The 14,721-nt window shown below is 39.9% G+C and overlaps 1 protein-coding gene across 2 annotated transcripts; it reads right to left on the reverse strand.

Moving 5' to 3' along the window:
* Positions 1–431: 431 nt before the first annotated feature.
* Positions 432–14,255, reverse strand: steap4 (STEAP family member 4). Of its 2 annotated transcripts, XM_073054510.1 has the most exons (5): positions 13,987–14,249; positions 10,165–10,611; positions 9,474–10,001; positions 5,486–5,650; positions 432–3,840 (listed from the first exon to the last, which is right to left on the reverse strand). In XM_073054510.1, exons 2-5 carry the CDS (start codon positions 10,609–10,611, stop codon positions 3,595–3,597), a joined length of 1,386 nt encoding a protein of 461 aa, XP_072910611.1. In that variant the 5' UTR covers positions 13,987–14,249; the 3' UTR covers positions 432–3,594. The 2 variants fall into 2 exon arrangements, with proteins under 2 accessions (XP_072910611.1, XP_072910612.1); XM_073054511.1 differs by lacking the exons at positions 432–3,840; positions 5,486–5,650 and adding an exon at positions 5,672–6,298 and having other exon boundaries at positions 13,987–14,255.
* Positions 14,256–14,721: the final 466 nt, after the last annotated feature.

The following is a 14,721-nucleotide window of genomic DNA, read 5'->3' on the forward strand; positions in this document are numbered from 1 at the left end:
GAGATCAGGATTGAACTCGTATTACTAAAGCTGTGAGGCAGCAATTCCAGCAGCTACACAACTGTTCTTTTATATTCATTTGCTTTGACTCTTTTTCTCCAGCTGCTTGTGTTAACCCATCAACCAGACAACCTCATTTACAGGTCATCTCCACAGCAACTAGCTTAACGTACCACCATGTACCACTAGGTTCAAGGATAGCTTCAATTGTGCTGTCAACAGGCTCTTGAATGGACCTCTTTACAATAAGATGGACTCTTGACCTCATAATCTACCTTGTTATGATCTTTATGAAACCCAGGATTTCAGAGGCGTTTTTAACTTGTTACCTTTGCACCTGTACACCCCAGGTCTTTGCAATTCATGTTCAGAATCATTAGTGCACACAATTACAAATGATTAAAAAAGTCATCTTTTGTTTTTTGCAATGCTATTATTAAAGTTTTTATTGAGTCTTGGTTTTCCTTATATTAGCAAACATCCACAATTCAATAGAAAGTACATATAGGCATCTAACACCCATTATTGGTATTGCAAATGCATGTGCTATAGTCAATAGACAATAGATGCAGGAGTAGGCTATTTGGCCCTTTGAGCCAGCACCGCCATTCAATGTGATCACGGCTGATCATCCACAATCAGTACCCCGTTCCTACCTTCTCCCCATATCCCTTGACTCTGCTATCTTTAAGAGCTCTATCTAACTCTTTCTTGAAAGCATCCAGAGAATTGGCCTCCACTGCCTTCTGAGGCAGAGCATTCCATAGATCCACAACTCTCTGGGTGAAAAAGTTTTTCCTCAACTCTGTTCTAAATGGCCGACCCCTTATTCTTAAATTGTGGCCTCTGGTTCTGGACTCCCCCAACATCGGGAACGTGTTTCCTGCCTCTAGCGTGTCCAATCCCTTAATAATCTTACATGTTTCAATCAGATCCCCTCTCATCCTTCTAAATTCCAGTGTATACAAGCCCAATTGCTCCAATCTTTCAACATATGACAGTCCCGCTATCCCGGGAATTAACCTCGTGAACCTACGCTGCACTCCCTCAATAGCAAGAATGCTCTCCTACTAAATATTCTATCCACCACTGACCAATATAAGTGAAGGTGAGACATGTATCTACATTCTTTGTATATGTTGTCACTAGGCAAAGCTTCATGCTGAAAGATGTTAAGAGTAAGATCCAAGGGGTGGACTGTGCAGAAAAGACCTGAGTCCTTAATCCAAAGTTATTTTTCAATTTTGAGAGGACTGAGAGGATTTTCCTTTAAAAGAACGTTACATGCCAATGTGGGGACAAAGGATTCTTGTAAACAAATTGAAACCTTGCCACTGATTGTAGCATTTCTGTATTATTCCCTGTAAAGATTCATGCTGTACTCTCCAGAACAAAAAAAAACTTACTTAATAATTCAGTAGATCAAGGATCATCTGCAATCTTAAAGGAATGGTTGGTGTTTTAGGTGGAGATGCTGCATCAGGACTGAGAGTGTAGAGGGAAGATAATATTTCGGAGAAGTGCTGGTAGATGATAGGGCCAACTGCATTTAGGGTGGGGGTGAGGGCTGATGGGCAGATGGAGCCTGAAGGTGGTGGGGGAAGTGGAGAATGTTGAAGCAGAGTCTAGTAGATGACAAGTTAAATTAGATAAGGGAGAAGAAGCCCAGGTGAGTGGATGTGTGGCTGATAGGCAGATGGAACCAAGACAGGGTAACATGTCGAGGTAACAAATGGTGGAGGGAAAGAAAAGATGGACAGACTGGGAATGAAAAAGATGGAATGGTGGGAGTGGAAAAAGAACACAGCAAGTGTGGGTTTTGTGAAATTGAAAAATTCTATGTTCATACATTGGGCTGTAGGTTATCCAAGTCAAATATGAGGTTTGACTTTGCATTGTCCTTACCCTAGCAGTGGAGATGGCCAAGGACAGATAGGTCAACATGGGATTGGGAAGGGAAATTGAAAAGGCAAGTAACTAGAAGCTCAAAATGACCACTACAGATAGATCACAACTCTCTCATGTTTATTTTCACCTCACACAAGTATGGGGTTCCTCATATCAGGACAAGGAAGGTTATCTCACTGAGAAATTTGCTGGCTGCAACCTTAGACCATCTTTTTCCTTGTCTCCCTGTGGTGAACTACATATACCTGTCTGGACACGCCCCCCTGCTGACTGCTCCTGTGGCTCCGCCCACGGACCCCGGTATAAAGGTGATTGGAGGCACCGCCCCGGCCTCAGTCTCCAGGATGTTGTGTGGTGGTCACTTGCTGCTGGTTCTTTCTTCTAGCCAATAAAAGCCTGTATCTCACCTCACGTCTCCGAGAGTTATTGATGGTGCATCACTCCCATGATGACCTTTTCTGTATCCGCTCTGTGCCTAACATGGGGTTTATTTTGGTAAGCTCAACAAGTTCCACCGTGACCAGCTTGGCAAATCTGCTGCCTTTTTATAACATGGGAAACCGCACAATCCTTTTTTAGTACATGCTTCTGGGTGCAAATGTTATTAATGTACTTTTTGATAATCTCCTGATTTTTAATAGGGCACTTGATTGGATGTCAGTTCTATATCTAGAAAATTACCTGCCCATGAAAAAAGCAAGAAGCCTGATTTCTTGCTACAGATGTTACAGATTACACACTGATCAGAAAATTTGCTCTTTGAATGTTTCAGACTAACCTCTCTGATGGTACCATTGCAACACTTTTCTATTCCCACGTGGATAAACCTAATTACCTACATATTGCCCATGGAATGATATGGGCCCTTGTCTACTGCTTATATGTTTATGAAGCATATTCCGATATTTATATTTTTGAGAAAAAATGCTTTTGGAGTCTGGAAACTTTTCAATGTGGGATTAGAAGCTGGCTTCTGGCTGTGTCTTAATTCATATGATTAAGGGAATTTTACATTCAGCGGCACTGGAGTCTCACCTTGTACTGAATTTGAATTAGGTTCCAGATCCATACATCTCTCCTTCACCTCTTAGAAATAAATAATGTGCATGAGAAGACTGGCAAGAAGGCAAACAAGAGGAACAAAACCTGTTTCAGCTTCTGTGCTGATCAGCTGGAGCATCTCTGAGGTGGTTAGCCTGTCGTCGATCAGTTAGCCAGGCATCCCCTGGCTTGAGCTGCCTGAGCAAAGCCCAGTGAGTGCAAACTGGGGGGGGGGGAGGGTGTCAATGTAATATCAGCAACTGCTAGCTTTGGACGAATTGACCATAATAAAGAAAAGAACACAAGTCCTTTGCTGCCCTTTCGTGGCCATGCTGGCCAAGAAAAGAAGTAGTTGTGCTAATTGTTATGTCAGCCCTGCTTATATTGCTTAATCAAGGGGCAATGGGTAGTAAGCTTAAATTCCTTTCTTTGTAGCCTCTAAATAAGCGTAGCAGAAGGGAAATGCAGTATGTCACTGTAATATTTCTGCTGCTTCAGAGGTAGGCACTCTAGAGCCTTCAAGGGAAATCATAGCATTCTATAGGCAGGAGACAGATGCAGGCAAGATTTCTGCCCAGTTGTCTTCTTGTTACAAAACAGACGAAAGGCAGTTCCAAACCTGCTTCAATGTCATGCTTTGTTAACCTACACTGCAGCTTGCTTGGCTTTTGGTTTCCTCTCCCAGCCCTGCCTGATCCTAGTGATCATTCTGTCTACACACGGGGTAATGAGAATCAGTTTTAGAACCAGTACAGCGCAGGGGATCGCTATGCCCAGCATGTATGCTTGTGGAAGCCCCCATTTGTATCGGTTTGATTGTAGAAATCGGTCCCAGCCAAACACTGCGCAATGAGCAGTACACAGCAAGAGGGTCACAAAGCCCAACTTGGACTGTAAGGCAACAGAAAAATCATTCAGTCCATTTTCGATAACAGCAAATACATATCATAAAACTTACGTCATAAAGTGGATTCTGGTTAATTGGACACATCAGGACCAGTATATTTTGGCCAAATTAATCCGCTGCTCCAATTAGCCAAAGTTTCATGGAAATGGTTATAAGGTATAAAAAAAGCAAACTACCATTTAACTGAGTAAGAATTTATGTATTTAAAAGAAATACAGAACAAATCAGTACACTATCAATACCTCTACGGTGCTATAAAACTGTGCGTTATTTCCTAATAGTTTAAGGAGGAACTCATCTGCACTGTTCTTTTGATTGACTGTAAATGAACAAAATCAGTGCACCGGCTGCAGATAGGGGACTGCATTCATGTAATGCTTTGGACGATTGTATTCCCCAAATCTTCATTTTCATTGTATCATTAATATCTTCAAATGCTTCATAATTCCTAACTTGTTGAAGTAGTGAAATCATTTCATTCTCACTCCCTGTCATTTCTGGCATCTCCAAGCCTGAATGCTTGGAACCGCAGTGGGCAAAACAGATTTGAATTGTCCTGCTGCTTATTTCTCGGCAACTAGCACTGCTTTTTGAACAGCAACAAATGCAACTGAGAGTATTTAAAAAAACGGATGGCTCTAATCACAGTGTAGTTCTAACAGCCAGGCAAGTACATGAGACTTATGCTAGTTAGAAATGTTTTGGCAAAAGTTTCCTGTCCCAGTTAAGTGGCATGGTGTTCCAAATGTATGAAGGGAATCCTGGCTCTTCTCTTGATTTAGATTTTGTTTTTTTAGAGTTGTTCTAAACAAACAACTGCCCCGATTAACCGATGGCCCAATTAACCAGAATCCACTGCATTTTTATTAATTTTTCCCAACATATAATGGCAGTTGCTGCCACAACATTTAACTTCCCACTTATCTTGATGAATTCACTACCAAATAAAATATCAAATAACATACTATTTATATAAAACTTAATAATTTGTGTTCCTGTGATTCTATCATCAGTGTTCTTTAAGCTCATTAATGGGTGAACAATAATATTCTAGATGTATGGAATTTAATTGAATCCCATAAGGGAATACCATGTAAAGCAGGGGTGTCAAACTCATTTTAGGTCACAGGCCGGATTGAGCAAAATGCAGCTTCATGCGGGCCGAATCAGTCGGACGCATGCGAACGCAGCTTTCGTTGCTTCCGTTTTTTCAGCCTGCTCTCATGTGTCTCAGTCTCTGCTATAACTACAAAGTGTTTCACTTTACAAATTCCGTTTCTTATGAAGAAGACTGCCGAGCAAGACTGCTGAATAAACACTAAAAGCCCTGAAAACCTGGTACCTGAATAAACTCAGCATTAGCCATATCATACGCCATAGGCGCTTCGATTACTGGGGCCAGCTTTAATAGTAATTAGATATTATCTCGCGGGCCAAAGATAATTCCACCGCGGGCCGGATTTGGCCCGCGGGCCTTGAGTTTGACATATATGATGTAAAGTATATCAGCAACAGATGAATGAGCATTACCTACTAGAACATACTGTGATGACCATGTTGTCTATATTAATAATTCAATATCTTCATCTCATTGTTACTGGTTCAATGGATATACGTGGCAAGTGATACCTGTATAAATCGGAACTCTCTCCAATTTACAGCATTGCTGACAGATGGAAGAGAAGTGATGCCCAGCAGAAGGTAAAGACTAAATCCAAGCATTCCTAATGCGAAGTACAGTTCAACACGCCAGGTCACTACCTTGTTTAACTCCATCGTTGTGTTCTTCTTTGACTGCAGGGCAGTATCAAAGTTTTAGAGTGAAGACTGTGTAAGGTTTATTATGACACAGAAGCAAAGAAATACGATTAGCAATTTAGTCTCTCACACCTGTATTCAATTGGAATTGAACCTCATCTCCATTTACCAGTTTAAATCCATGTCATTTTATCTAACAAAATCTATGCTTGAGTGTCCTTGCATCTATTGTGTTTCAGGAGAAAAAAAGCAGATTTCTGCTGCCTTTTACTTCCGGAGTTCTTTTTGAATAAACTTCAATTGCTGAGAATTGAACATTGATGCTTATTATTAATATACATAAAAACTAACAAGCTTATTTAAAAATACACATAATTAACAAATGTAAATGAGTAGTATCACATTGAGGTATTTTTTCACACACTGTTCCCTGCGAGATGTTGCGTTGCCTAAGGTGTGTACAGTCAATGTCAAGTACTGGCTATAATCTTGGTATTCTATATTTGTAATGTGAAGAGGAATATTTTCCTTAAGTAGAAACCAACGTGTTAATTTTCCAGACTTCTGAAACAATATGCAGGAAAAGTTTTTTTAAGTGCTCCATTGAGCATATACTTAAAAGGTTATGCTGCAATTTTTGCCTGCCACCCAGAATTGTGTCCCACCAACCAATCACGGAATCTCCTGGAGAGGGTGAGGAAATAAAAGGAAAAAAAAAGAAAATTGTCTGTTTATAGAATTAAAAATTCAAAGTCTGATGATAACTCTCCATCCCTAAGGTGAATACAACAACTTTCAGGAGAGACCAGAAGACAGGTTCTGGTAAATATAACAGCACTTCAGTAATATTTGAGAAGTCATCGATCCTTTCCTTTCAGATTTTTGCAGCCCTTGCAGGAACTCCTGCCTTCCTCAATCAGCTCTGATTCTGAAGAGAGGTATTTTCTCTTATCTAACCTCGTTTTATCTCTATATGGTCTGTTTGCACATCTCCAAAATCCCCTTTAACCTAGCTAACTCAAAAACCACTTGCAGCCTCTGGGGTTTAATATAAAATTCTACAACTTCAGGTCACTTGCATTGTCTGTCTGTATCATGACTGGCTTGTTCTACTGTAGGTCATCAATTGATAATGGTGGCTCAGTTCTCTTGACTAGTAAAGCTAAGAGCTGAGTGTTTTCTATAGCTTTACGTCTCACCCTCCTTTGTTTGTGCTGCCTCTTACTCACTCTCTCTGTCTGCAACCACTTCACAGTATTTTGTTTCCTTTGTTCATGTTCTTACTCGCCAACTGGCACTCATTAATCAGCACACTAGATTAAGGTAAAGGTTTTTCTACCAGGCTGAGAGACCTCCGAACATTCTGCTACCACCCAGTAGTGCCAGTAGCATTATTACCCTATTGTATATTTAACTATATGTTGTATAATACAGTTTATGCCAACTTGTCTATCTTCAGAATATTCTGTTTATTATTAGCTGTCAATGTTATTGCGTTAATATTATTTATATGAGGCATGTGATATATGTACTGTGTTTTACACTTTGGACTAAAGAAACATTGCTTTGTTTAGCTGTATACATGTTTAATACTATATATATCAAGTATATCAAGTTTAATACTTGAATTTGAACTTCAACTTGGTCTCACCTTATTAGAGATATTCTCTTTGTCTAATCATCTCTGCTCCATGCTCTCTGCAATTTAGAAGTTACTTATTTTCTGTTATAAAAGTTGGCAAGTCATATTGTAGCTGTAAGAAACTTTATTCAGCCATTTTTGGAGTGTTATGTGCAGTTCTGGCCACCACACACGCAATAGGAAGGATGTGGAGTCTTCAGAGAGCATGCAAAAGAAATTCATCAGTATGTTGCTTGGATTGTAGTGTATCAGCTGTAACAAGAGGTTGGAGAAACTTGGATAGTTTTTTACTGGATTATTGGAGTCTGATAGAAGTAGATAAAATTATAAGAGATGCGGATAGCGTAAATACATGCCATCCTCAGATAATGAGTGGATTTCATTTTAACAGATTTTGTTCATCAGTCAGAAAATACACTATGTTACTTGATATGGTAACTATAGCTGCAAAGTGTTGTAATGGATGGAGTCAAAAAAACACAAGACCAATAAGAAAGCACAGTTACTAAAAGTGCACAAAGAGAGGAAATTAGTTCAGCCATTTGCATGAACAAACTTAGATATGTACATCTGCTTTTTGAATTTAATAATACTACTGGAGCTCATACATATGTATGATAGTTTATAAAACAGGCATTCTTAATCTGTGGATGGCCTGTAGTATTTTTTCCAGGCTGGGAATATGAAAAACTAGAAGGTATAATTTTAAGGTGAGAGGGAAAAGTTCAAAGGAGATTAGCACAGTGTGGTAAGTGACTGGGACATGATAAAAGCAGATACAACAGCAATGTTTAAGATGCATTTAGATGGACACATGAAGGCATGGAGTAGAGAGGTATGGACCATGTCCAGACAAGTGGGATTAGTTAGACGGGTATCATGGTTGGTGTAGATATGGTAGGCTAAGGGCCTATTCCTGTGCTGTACTTTTCTATGAGTTCTATCTTCTAGAGCAGGGGTTCCCAACTTTTTTAATGCCATGGACCTCTGCCATTAACTGAGGGATCCATGGACCTGGGTTGGGAACCCCTATTCTAGAGTAAAGTTCTACTAAGTTAACTGTGCTGTTTAATCTAGATGCAATCCAATGATATCCTTTTGGAAATTTTTCCAGAGTCACTCATCTCTTTTCATAAAAGTTGTTCAACACCAAACACCATTCAAAATGAAGATTGATAAAATAGTTTGTATTTCATCATGTTAGCAGGATTTCCAAATAGCTCGAAGTTCAACAAATTTGAAGTTCAAAAGTTCAGTGAATTTGTGGAGGACACCAAGATTGGTGAAGGAGTTGGTGGACAGTGAGGAAGGCAATCAAAGATTGCTGCAGAATCTGGACCAGCTGGAAAAATTGGCTGATAAGTGAAAGATGGAATTTAATGCAAAGAAGTGTGACGTGTTGCACTTTGGTTTGATAAACCAGGGTAGGTTTTACACAGTGAATGGCAGGGCACTGAGGAATGTGGTACATAATTCCTTGAAAGTAGCTTCACAGGTAGATAGACTTGTAAAGAGAGCTTTTGGCTCAGTGGTCTTCATAAATCAAAATATTGAGCGCAGGAATTGGGATGTTATGTTGTAGTTGTATAAGATGTTGGTGAGGCTTCTGGAGTATTGCGTTCAGTTCTGGTCACCTACATACAGTAATGATATCAGTAAGATTGAAAGAATGAAGAAAAAATTTATAAGAATATTGCCGGGACTTAGGACTTGAATAGCTTAGGACTTTATTCCTTGGACTGTGGGAGAGTAAATGGAGATTTGATAGGGTTATACAAAATTACAAGAGGTATAGATAGGTTAAATGCAAGCAGGCTTTTGCCACTGAGGTTGGATAAGACTAGAACTAGAAGTCATTGTTTAAGTGTGCAAGGTATAATGTTTACGGGGAACATGAGGAGGAACTTCTTCACTCAGACAGTGATGAGAGGGTGGAACGAGTTGCCAGTGCAAGCGGTGCATACAAGTTTGACTTCAACATTTAAGAGAAACTTGGATAGGTATATGAATGGAAGGGGTATGGAGCACTCAGCAGATTAGCCAGTGTTGTGGATAGCAAAATTGAGTTCTGATGAAAAGTCATCAACCTGAAATGTTCATTGTTTCTTGTTCCACAGATGCCACTGTTTCCAACTTTTTAGTGCTTCAAGCATTTGATTTACTTTTGCAAAAAGGTCTGCATTTTTGCTGAAATACCTCACATAAAACTGTTATTACCTCTTTAATCATTGAGTAAATCCAGTTCCACCTCACCGAGTATCTGGTTGGTATGATGTACGTGTAGAGAACGTGTAGAAAAGCATAGGCAAGTGCCACAAGGCCAAGCTGCTTTCGGCACAGCATCCACCTGTCAAGCCAGTCAGGGAACCTCTTATACTTGGTCCCTCTGTACAGCTGAAGAAACGCAGCAATCACTCCTGGCAGGTAAACCAGGCTAAGCAGAATGAGAGAGACATTTGGGAAGACACGATTAGGAACTGAAATTGCCAGCTTGTAGGAAACGTCGCTATTTTTTGTTACAAATGGATGGATCACATCAATCAACACAGAATAAAAGAAGAAGAAGACCGTGAGACTGAATGCTATAATAAGTGGTAGTCTCCACATTGGGAAGAGCTGTAGTGGGTAGTTCTCTATTTCTTTAGCTGCTAGAAGAGACCCCTGGTCTAAAGGAGTGAGGCCTAGACTCCTGGCAACATCCATCACCTGCTGTTTGGACTTAGTGTCGTCGCCACAGACGAAGACCTGAAACAAAACACATTTGCTTTTACAATTGGTGAAATTGTGGAAGATCAAAGTTTCAGCACAATTAAATAAAGCTGTCATGAAACAAGGTTAGCTGACTCATATTATTTCAGTTGTTCCTCACCAAGAAAAAATTCTTCACAGGAGACGTGTGTGATCTTACCTGACTGCTGGCATCCAGGCTGCCTGATTGAAGGGCCCAGGCTGAAACTGTGTTAAATCCCTTCACCACAATTGCTTTGGGGACCAGCTGAGAAAGATACTGAGCATTGGACTCAGGGTACTGATTCATTTTGAGGTTGTTGCTCACATCCACCAGTATTTTTCCATCTAGTAAATTGGACAGAGCTGGGAGGAAATCATAGTTCTCTCTGTGAACTGCAAGGAAAATCAACTTGCATTTTTTCAGGGCATCAGTGTGGGTACAGACTTGAGCTCCACTTGGTACAAGGGTGGAATTCTGTGGGTTTCGACTGCCATATATCACTGGGTACCCACACATGAGCAGCCTCATACCCAAAGATCGGCCAAAGTCCCCGGTGCCAAAAATGCAGACTGCCTCCCGCTTATGGCTATTGTCACCACCTGCAGTTATTTCAGACATCTCCATCTGGAAAAAATATGGAAAAGTAGTGATTATTGAATAATGTCAATTATTCAAAAAACTAATATATTTTTATATTTTTTGCAGTTAGCTTGGAAAGGTTGTCATAGATTGGGAAAGGATAAAGCAGCAATTTGCATTGCAAATCTCCACAGATACAGTATTTTTTAACATATCATAAATGTTCTAAAATTACATTCATCTTCCTCTTCAATGATGCCTCTATGTTTACAGTATGTTCTTTCCGTTACCCCAGTTTGGAAAAGGAGATCGTCAAATGTTATTTTAATTGTAAGTATAATAAGTTGACTAACAACAATAAATTGAGTAATAATCTCAAATAATTCAGTGCCTAATTTCTGCCTTTGATATTATAGGCATTATTATTAATATTAATAATATCCTACAGATCAATACTGACCAAAGAAGAAAATGCTGTGGCTACAAAAGCAAGCCATGATATTTGGATAGTTAAATTAAAAAGGCTATTGAAGAGAAAGAGATAAAACTAAACAATAAGGGCTGGTAATCCCCAGTCTCCAGAATTTTAGAAGTTTGAGTGATGGTTTGACTCCAATAATCCATGATTTAATTATTTAGGTATCAAAGTAGTTCAGCATTTAGTGAATTAGTGAATGTTGAACAAAGTGAATTAAATGGGCATTTCTGTATTAATAGAAATAACATCCAGTAGTTTGGAAAGTGTGACTGTCTGGCATTGCCAAGTACCTGAGCTTTCTGGACTAGTGGAGTTTTACTGCATTGGAATGGTCCCCATCATTGTTCAATTAGAGCTTATATATGATCTTCTGAGTTTATATCAAAGCATTTCTGAGTGGAATGAGGACATGATGTTTGTAATGCTAATGGGTGTACTCGATGTGCCCAGTTAACTGGGCAGAGCACGTTCTCTAAATAGATAGATAGATACTTTATTCATCCCCTTGGGGAAATTCAACTTTTTTCCAATGTCCCATACACTTGTTGTAGCAAAACTAATTACATACAATACTTAACTCAGTAAAAAATATGATATGCATCTAAATCACTATCTCAAAAAGCATTAATAATAGCTTTTAAAAAGTTCTTAAGTCCTGGCGGTTGAATGGTAAAGCCTAATGGCATTGGGGAGTATTGACCTCTTCGTCCTGTCTGAGGAGCATTGCATCGATAGTAACCTGTCGCTGAAACTGCTTCTCTGTCTCTGGATGGTGCTATGTAGAGGATGTTCAGAGTTTTCCATAATTGACCGTAGCCTACTCAGCGCCCTTCGCTCAGCTACCGATGTTAAACTCTCCAGTACTTTGCCCACGACAGAGCCCGCCTTCCTTACCAGCTTATTAAGACGTGAGGCGTCCCTCTTCTTAATGCTTCCTCCCCAACACGCCACTACAAAGAAGAGGGCGCTCTCCACAACTGACCTATAGAACATCTTCAGCATCTCACTACAGACATTGAATGACGCCAACCTTCTAAGGAAGTACAGTCGACTCTGTGCCTTCCTGCACAAGGCATCTGTGTTGGCAGTCCAGTCTAGCTTCTCGTCTAACTGTACTCCCAGATACTTGTAGGTCTTAACCTGCTCCACACATTCTCCATTAATGATCACTGGCTCCATATGAGGCCTAGATCTCCTAAAGTCCACCACCATCTCCTTGGTCTTGGTGATATTGAGACGCAGGTAGTTTGAGTTGCACCATATCACAAAGTCCTGTATCAGTTTCCTATACTCCTCCTCCTGTCCATTCCTGACACACCCCACTATGGCCGTGTCATCAGCGAACTTCTGCACGTGGCAGGACTCCGAGTTATATTGGAAGTCTGATGTGTACAGGGTGAACAGGACCGGAGAGAGTACGGTTCCCTGCGGCGCCCCTGTACTGCTGACCACCGTGTCAGACCTACAGTCTCCCAACCGCACATACTGAGGTCTATCTGTCAAGTAGTCCACTATCCAATCCACCATGTGAGAGTCTACTCCCATCTCCGTTAGTTTGTGCCTTAAGATCTTGGGCTGTGCAAAGACATCAATATGTTTGTGCTAAGGCATAGGAAGGCGTGATTCAGAGGCCTGGATTTAGAAGCTGTGGACTGCAGGAGGGCTGCCGCCTCTTTGCTTCCTACCATTTGTACTAACATTTCACAATGAACCCTGCAGCTCAAAGGGTTTCCACTTCATTGACCATCCTCCTGACTGCAGTCACAACAAACACACTGTACAAGCACAGACCAGAATCCAGGGTAAGGTGCGGGATTGAAGCAAAGCAAGTGATACTTCCTAGCGATGTCTTCACCCACAGCATAACTGGGGAAGGCAGTTCCATAAGCTTTGCAACGCTGGGGCTTCAACATATATTCAAGAATATGCCTTCCACATTATTTTGAGCTCCTCTCCTTCTTTGCAATGTTGGCCCTGTCTCTCATCCTGTTTTTTTATCATATCAATCACATAACTCAGGTCTTACAGAACATCTGTATTGACACCATTGTCCTCCACAGGACCCACAGAACAGAAACAGAAGCAAGAGATTGCCCAAGAAGATCACTTAATAAAGACCTAATGCAGATTTCATATTCATCTATTTATTTCATTTTATATCAGTGTATTGTGCACAACACGCTACTGTATTTTTTACATTTAGTTACACTTTTATTGTTTATAAGTACTTAGGGGCTGTAAAAAATTAAATCAGAATGCAATTTTTTCTCCTCCATTGTATACACGCTAAATCGAAAAACACACAAGAAAGGATATAATGCAACAGGTGTAATGCAACAGATAAAGGGTCCCCATCTGCATTAAGACTTACTCTTGTGTAAACTACTATTTGTGAGCTTCTCCAAGCAGAATAAATCAAAAACATGTGAGTAATTCCAGCCACGGGCATTGCAAACAGATTCCAACGAGCTAACATGATACTGGTTTAAATAAAACTTTCTGCACAGTTATTTCTACTTTCCCTCTCATACTGTTGGTGTACAGTTGATTTGATCTACGTACAGCACATTAACAGAATCCTGCTTTCTTTAGACTAGCAGATCCACACAAAACTGCAAGATGCAGGCAGAAAAGAAAATGCCAAGTACTTTTCTGTGGTGTCTGGGCAATTAATGCCCTGTTTCATCCTAATGAAAGTGTTTAATATTATGCTTTCCTCTATATCTGTTCAAATGTGATGGCTATTTTCTTAAACAAATACTCACAGGCTGCTGCAATCATTCACTATGTTATCGTAAAATTAATTGACAATTAATATGTAAGTTACACTTGCTATATGCACTATTTCATGATTATGGCATTAAATATTAATACAGCATACAAAGCATGACAATATAGATATTTGAAATAAAGGCAGGTAGGTAATACATATATTTAGTTACCTTTTTTTTTATCTGCAGTGCTTTAAAAGTGGTCCAGTTCACCACGAAATAAAATCCAACAGAGCAGAAATTGTCAACAACTAGTAGGAAACTTGGATCCTTTGTCTTCTCTGCAAGATCATCTGACAGAATTTTTTCCTTTTAGTCTTTAAATAGTTGTTTGTGTAATTTCAGCTGGCAATTTGTTCTAAGTTTTATTTCCAATTGGCTGCTTAGTACAGATTTCTCAAGGATTATGGGGAAATTCCACCAGTTGTTATAATGATGTTAACTGCTACTTCCTGTAAATATGTACCAGAGAGTTATGTAATATGACTCCCCTGGTATACTCATCTGTCTTCTGCAAACACAGAGTTCACTGCCAGCTCACAGCAGGATATGTAATGCACTGTTGCACCAAGTGACGAAGAATGTCATGAACCATTCTAACTGACAGCAGCACACATAATTTCAGATTCAGATTCAGTTTATTGTAATGTAGAAAACACAAATGCAATGCAGTTAAAAAATGAGACAACGTTCACCGGAATGATATCACAAAAACACTTGACAAAACAGACTACACCAGAAAATCCACATAACGTTTGGCAATCCCCAATACAGAGTCCAGAGAGGCTGCTGCGTATTAATATCGCACTACCGTCTTAGTGCGTTCTGTGGAAAGGAGCTCCAAATCCACTAGACAAACAAGACCAAAAACTAAAGCTATAAGACCTGCACAAAACCACATAGTTA

This window comes from Hemitrygon akajei, chromosome 8 (assembly GCF_048418815.1).
Source record: "Hemitrygon akajei chromosome 8, sHemAka1.3, whole genome shotgun sequence".
Lineage (NCBI taxonomy): Eukaryota > Metazoa > Chordata > Chondrichthyes > Myliobatiformes > Dasyatidae > Hemitrygon > Hemitrygon akajei.